The 5,939-nt window shown below is 48.5% G+C and overlaps 1 protein-coding gene across 3 annotated transcripts in view; it reads right to left on the bottom strand.

The window, feature by feature from the left end:
* The window catches only part of MYZAP (myocardial zonula adherens protein), a 102,617-nt gene extending 97,784 nt beyond the window's left edge, over positions 1 to 4,833 (bottom strand). For all 3 annotated transcript variants that reach the window (XR_003006262.1, XM_024767785.1, XM_024767787.1), the window contains exon 1: positions 4,759 to 4,833. Coding sequence is in view for 2 of the 3 variants with exons in the window: in XM_024767785.1 (XP_024623553.1) it covers positions 4,759 to 4,833 (75 nt within the window). In the remaining variant the exon portion in view is untranslated. The remainder of the gene's footprint in view (positions 1 to 4,758) is intronic.
* Positions 4,834 to 5,939: the final 1,106 nt, after the last annotated feature.

Below are 5,939 nucleotides of genomic sequence, written 5' to 3'. Positions count from 1 at the left end.
ACACACACACACACCTTGCCCTTCCACCAAGGCAAAGGGACCTTTCAGAACACAGGCCCAGGACTGTCTGCATTTCCAAGAAAGCTGTCTGGGAGAGCAGCCCTGGAAGGAAGAGCTCCAATCCTCGGCCACACGTTAGAATCACCCGGGGAGCTGCCTAAACAATGCTGATGTTATTCTCTACTTTCCAATGTTCTCGTTTAGACGGTCTGGGCTGGGGCCTGGGCAGAGGTATTCTAAGCTTCTCGGAATTCTATGCGTAACCAGAGTAGAGAACCACTCACTTAACCAAAGGAATGAAACTCTGACAGTACAACAGGATGAAGCACCTGGAATATTTGGAGGCCTTCCCAGAGCTGTCAAACTCCTCACCTGGGCCGACACTCCCATCCACAGGGCACCTGCTTCCTGCCCAGGTGGGCCAGAGGTCACAGGCTGGCTTCATCCCAAGCTTCTCTTCCTGTTTTCCCGTTTGCCAACTCAGAGTTAAGTGTGGCTGTTTGAGGAGCCTGGTGACACTCTTCTTTTTAAGCACCTATTACACCAGGCTTAGGGAGGCAGGGTCCTGAAACCTTCTCAAGTAGTTAATCATAGACAGGAGCAATGATGGGGTGCACAGGCCTCTAGGGGAACACGGAAGAGGGGGTTCAGAGCAGACTTCCTGCAGGAGCTGACCCTTTGTCAGAGGCGAGGAACAGCATCAAAAGCTTGGGGAATAGCAAGTAATGTGGGACATCTGCAAAGAGTATGCATGAGGAGGGGGAAGGGGAGGGCAAAGGCCAGATCAGAAGGCCCTGGGTACTAAACTAAGGGGGTCTGTGCTTGTTCCTGGGGGTACAAGAGTGAGGGGGGTCTTGAAGTAGAGGAGCTAGGTAACTGCATTTTAGAGGGATCACTCTGGCCTTAAAAGACAAAGAACAGTCAACAGGGTGACTAACATTTAGGAAATATCACTCTTCTAAGGAGGAAAAGAGGTAAATACCTGTGTGCTACTACTCTGTGTGCTGGGGGATATCTATCAGGACAGTTTTCTGCTGAGAGAGACGGCTGCAGGAAGCAAGAAGACCGTAACACACGTTATCACTGAAAGTATTATATTTTAGATCGAAACATTTCAACTTGGTCTCTAGTTAGTTGGCCCGGGATCCACAGCTCCCTGCACTCAATTCTACAATTTTTGAGGCTGACCTGAAAGGGTTTCCTAAGTGACCAGAAGCTCAGTGGTAACACCCAGCCTCCAGGTCTCAGGTTTCCTTAAGGATCCCCAGAACTCAGGTCCCCTTCATCCTACATCTGACACAGCGAGATGGGTGAACCAAAGCAGAGGAGTTGGGACATTTATTTCCTGAGCCTACAACTATCAATTCTTCGTGGCAGAGGCTTTTTGGCTAAAACCCCTCAACTGGGTTCAGGAGGTCCCAGGGGAGCAGCCAACTGTTTTCTGAGTACAGCGGGCCCCCTGCCCATCCCCTCCCTGGGGGATGCTGCAGCCAGCTTCCTTCCACCAGACGCTGAGGTCCCACAATGCCCAGTGTCCCTTCCTCAGAGCCCCATAGGATGCACACAGATGTTTCTGGGAAAGGAAAAGGAAGTGAGGTAAACACCTGTCTGACCTGTTCACCGGCCAGCTAAGGAGAATTCTTTCTTTTGAGCCTATCAGACAGAAATGGGACCCAGGAGAGTGAGGAAGTAATGACTGAGCAGCCCATTCCAGTTTTGAACGGAGGAAGCCTTTGCCAAATACAAAGAAATATTGGCAAGAGCAGGCCGCGAGACAGTCCTATCCCTGTGGCCTTGTTGGGTTGGGTTTTGTTTTTTATGTGCCACTGAGGGACCACAATACCAGTAACGGTAGCCAACAGTCTCTTATTATCGACAGAGCATGGTGCTGGGGGAACCCTTGACAAGTCTATCATCTCACACCACCCTCGCTGAACAGCTCAACCAAATACATCTGGCTGCACAAAGCAACACGTGCCTTTCCCCCAAAGCACACAACCTGGCCACACAACTGACCTTTCACTGCAAAGTCTCATTCAGTGGGATTAACTGCATTTATAAAATTCCTTTCCCAATCACAAAACAATGTCAATATTTTAAAAAACGTTTATTCTCCAAGGTCATCAACCTGCCTGTGGTTATTCTCCAGCCAATTTATCTTCCTGCTGGTGCCACAGATAAAACTATTTTTAGTGCACAACTGGTTGGAAGGCAGATTTTTTTTTTTGAATTTTATAACTCCTGCTGGTTGGCATCCATAAATGCCTCTCAGAGCTTTGTTTATCAGCTGACAGAAATTACTCTCCCACCTGTTTTTTTTTTTTTTTTTCCCTTGAGAGATTTCAGATAAGAAGGAAGTACAAATTGTAGGTGGCAGCTACAAAGGATAACTAGTGACAGTCTGGTCTGGCCATACCACCCTGGTGGCTGACTCAGAGAACTCCCTGCTCAGTGTCAGCTGTCAGCGCCATTTCTGGTTGGCTTGAATGCCTGGATCAACACATCCTGGTTCCCCTGCAGTCCCTAATTTGGTAAGCTCTTTGGATGAAACAGAAATGTTATTTTAATGGCTAACTTGTTACCGTTCAAGACCATCACTTGTCCAATACCTGAGAGGAAAGACAGAACAATACAGAGCTTATTGAAAAACTTTCAACTTAGGGAACACTTTTTTGCTTTTCACTTGTTTGGTCTACAATTTTATTTTCAAGGCATCCTGTTCTTGTTTTTCCAAAAAAAAATAAGTGTTTTGCCCTAAAGCAGGTCCAATACACCACTGTTATACAGTATATGCCAAGAGTTCCATTTAGAAGAATCATATTTCCTTTTTTCAGTATCTCAATGATGTCAATTGCCTTACAAAGTCCCACTCATCCTGCAAGACTAAACACACGTCTCCTACAGAGGGAGGCCTTCCTCAGATGCTTCAAGAAGAACCTTTTCCTTTAGCTTCTACACAAGCTTGTCAACACTCTACCCCACTATTACAACCAGCACTTTGCATCTGGTAGTCTGTGACAATGTCTGCTCCCACAGTTGGAGTGGACCCCAATATCTAGCCCTGCATCACACAGATCTATAAATATTGTTTAATAAATCAATTAATCAAAGATCATAGTTTACACATACATACACACAGTACTTGTGCCATTTGCAAATCCTGAGCAGAGTTGGAAGTCATAAAGGGGACCCTAGAAACTTCAGATATCTTCTTTGCAGAACCTACCCATGTGCTAAGAGCAGCCCTACAGGGTCTGATTCAGGTTGCAGACCCCTTCAGACCAAAGTATTTCAGTTATCTTATTCAAAGAGCAAAGCCTTCTCAGTAGTGTGTTCATTGTGCCAGACACCACAGCACTTACAACTAAAGAAATACTTGAAAGTAAATATTTGAGAAAAAAAATCTTCAGAAACGTTACCTACTATACCAGTCACATTTCATCCACCCATTATCACTCTAGCCACCCAACTAGTACCCACTCTGGAGGGGGACCTAGAGAATTTAATGCAATCTGGTCCCATGTATGACGCTGTCCAGGCTCAGGGCTAGCTTTTCAGTGACTTCATTCTTTCTCAGTCATAATTATGTTCCAACTGAGAAGGATTTCCCAAAAAAAAAGGCAAACACCCATCTTGGTGTAAGGCTGGGATTGTGGTTGGAAACCCACTTGGACCTAATGGGGATCTTTATTTATGAAGCTAATGATCGGACAACCAGAGTTCTGTCAGCCCTAAGTGGTGCACGTGCACATATCTGAACCCATCACCTGGCCCACACCCAGGAGTAACACAGAGTCTTTCTTCCAGAGCTAAAGAAAAACAGTATTGAAGACGACTGCTAGTCTCTTGGTTGAGGTACACAAAATCAAACAAGCACGTCTACAAGACTAGAAAACAGGAGTACCAAAGGGGGCCCTGGCTTGGACTTGCCTACTTGTTTAGCTAAACCTAGGGGACATACGATTAGAGAAGTCTCAACCACAGAAAAGTACTCACCCAAATGACGAGTACTGAACATCATAATGAACAGATGAACCAAAAAGGCACAAACCAAAGCCCTGGCAGTATGCTCTGAGGTACGAGTCTTGGAAGAGATGAAATGGGAACGATGTGGCTAGCATTTCTTTCACAGAGCATCTGGAGAGATGAGAAAAGACGCAACAAAGATGGCAAGGAAACATCACCTCCAAAGGGCAACCTAGGTGAAGACGGTGCCCACTGTGCTAATACTTAAATCAGAAAGAAGAAAGCAGTTTGCATAAACCCAAGTCCCACAACTGGGCTCCTAGGTGGCCAGCAGCTATTTTCTACTTTGGATTGATAAAAATGAAGCCTACCTAGATTAAACACCCTCCAAATCAGTGTTACTCTATCACGAGTGGGGACAAGTGGCCCTTTCTTTTCATCACTGGAAGGAAGAAAGTTTGGGTGTTAAAAGACATTCATTACCTTTGAGTCTCGAGATAGGGACAATGCAGAAAGTTTCCCTTGCTTTTTAAACTGGTGCCACCAATACACTTGGCTTGATAGGCGAGGCAGGAAGGGGAGGAAATCTCTGGGAATTCCCTAAAGTCCCCTAAGCCCTTTGAGCCAGTTTGGCGCCTCTGGGACGCAGAAAAGAAAGGTCTCGTTCAGAGCTGAGACAGGACCTAAAATTGAGTCCAGGTGGGGTGTCAGCGCCAAGGGACCGGTTTCCGTGCGTCTCCATCCCCAGACAGCCGGGCAGCCTGGACAGGAAGCGGGACAGCAGCTACTCACCCTCCTGTTGGGCGCCCCGGGAGCGCTGGAGCCGCTGCTCGAGAGCAGGGTGACTGTGGACGTGGAGCGCAGCATCCCTCAGCGGCGTTGGTGGCGGGCTCGGCGCGGTGCTTCTCGCAAGTGTAATAAGCCCGGGGCCGCCCCGCTGGAGGCGGGGAGGGTGGGGACCGCGCAGGCCAGTAGCGCCGGCAGGGGCAGCGCGGGGGCGGGGCTGAGGCCCAGCTCGGGGAGGAGCCGGGGCGGGTCCCGCACTCGCCTGACTCGTCAAGCTGCATTTTCTCCCTAGGGCGCAGACCCAGCCCGTGTTGGTCACCTACCTTCCCCCACGGCTCTGCGCCCTCCGAGGGTCAGTCCCGGGGCGGGACTGGGTGCCTACCAGGCGTCCCTTCCAGCAGCCAACACAATCCACGGGCCCCTATCCTATGGAGTTCGCAATCTGGTGGGGATACCGAAAGATGACTGGTGTCGGTGCTTTGGTAGAAGAGGTGATACCCGTGGGAGCTCAAAACGTGGCCTTAGGGGTTAGCCTGTGTAGGAAAAGTCTTCCCAGAGGAGGTGATGACTAACCTAAGACCTGAAATACAAGTAGGAGCAAGCCAGGCATTGAATATTCATCACCACTGCTCATCATTATGTAATGGTTCCTCTGACTCTGGCTGCAAGTACTTTTCATTTACTACCTCATTTAATCCTCACAACCACCCTTTGAGGTAGGCACTGTTATTGTCCTGTATCCCCATTTTTCAGATGAGGACATTGACTCACCAAGAGATTAAGTAACAAGGCAGGGGTCCCACTGTCTGCAAAGTGGCAAAGCTAAGATGGACCGTACAGTCTGACCCTAGTGCCTTGCTTATCAACTCTGCTGCCCCCCCTAGCAGAGGGAGGAGGCCAAAAGAACTGCCAAGTGCAAAGATGGTGGAAGGCAAGAGAAGGTTTGGTAGATTTTTTAGAAACTGAAAATACCCCAGTGCAAGGAGCAAATGGTAGACAAGCAGCAGAAGGGCGCTGAGCCAGATCATGAAGAACCTGCTGTGCTTAGCTGAAGAGTTTGGCCTTCATCCTGAGGATAAATGTTTCTCAACAGGGGAAGACAATCCCTCTCTGCTCACCCTTCAAAGCCCAAACACTCCCTCCCTACCAAGCTCTCCAGGACCCTCCTGCCCCGAACACTTACACCC

Source organism: Neophocaena asiaeorientalis, unplaced genomic scaffold, assembly GCF_003031525.2.
Source record: "Neophocaena asiaeorientalis asiaeorientalis breed wild unplaced genomic scaffold, Neophocaena_asiaeorientalis_V1.1 scaffold71, whole genome shotgun sequence".
In the NCBI taxonomy this organism is placed as follows: domain Eukaryota; kingdom Metazoa; phylum Chordata; class Mammalia; order Artiodactyla; family Phocoenidae; genus Neophocaena; species Neophocaena asiaeorientalis.
Note: the sequence above shows the minus strand (reverse complement) of the source record. Positions and strands in the feature narration are given on the sequence as shown.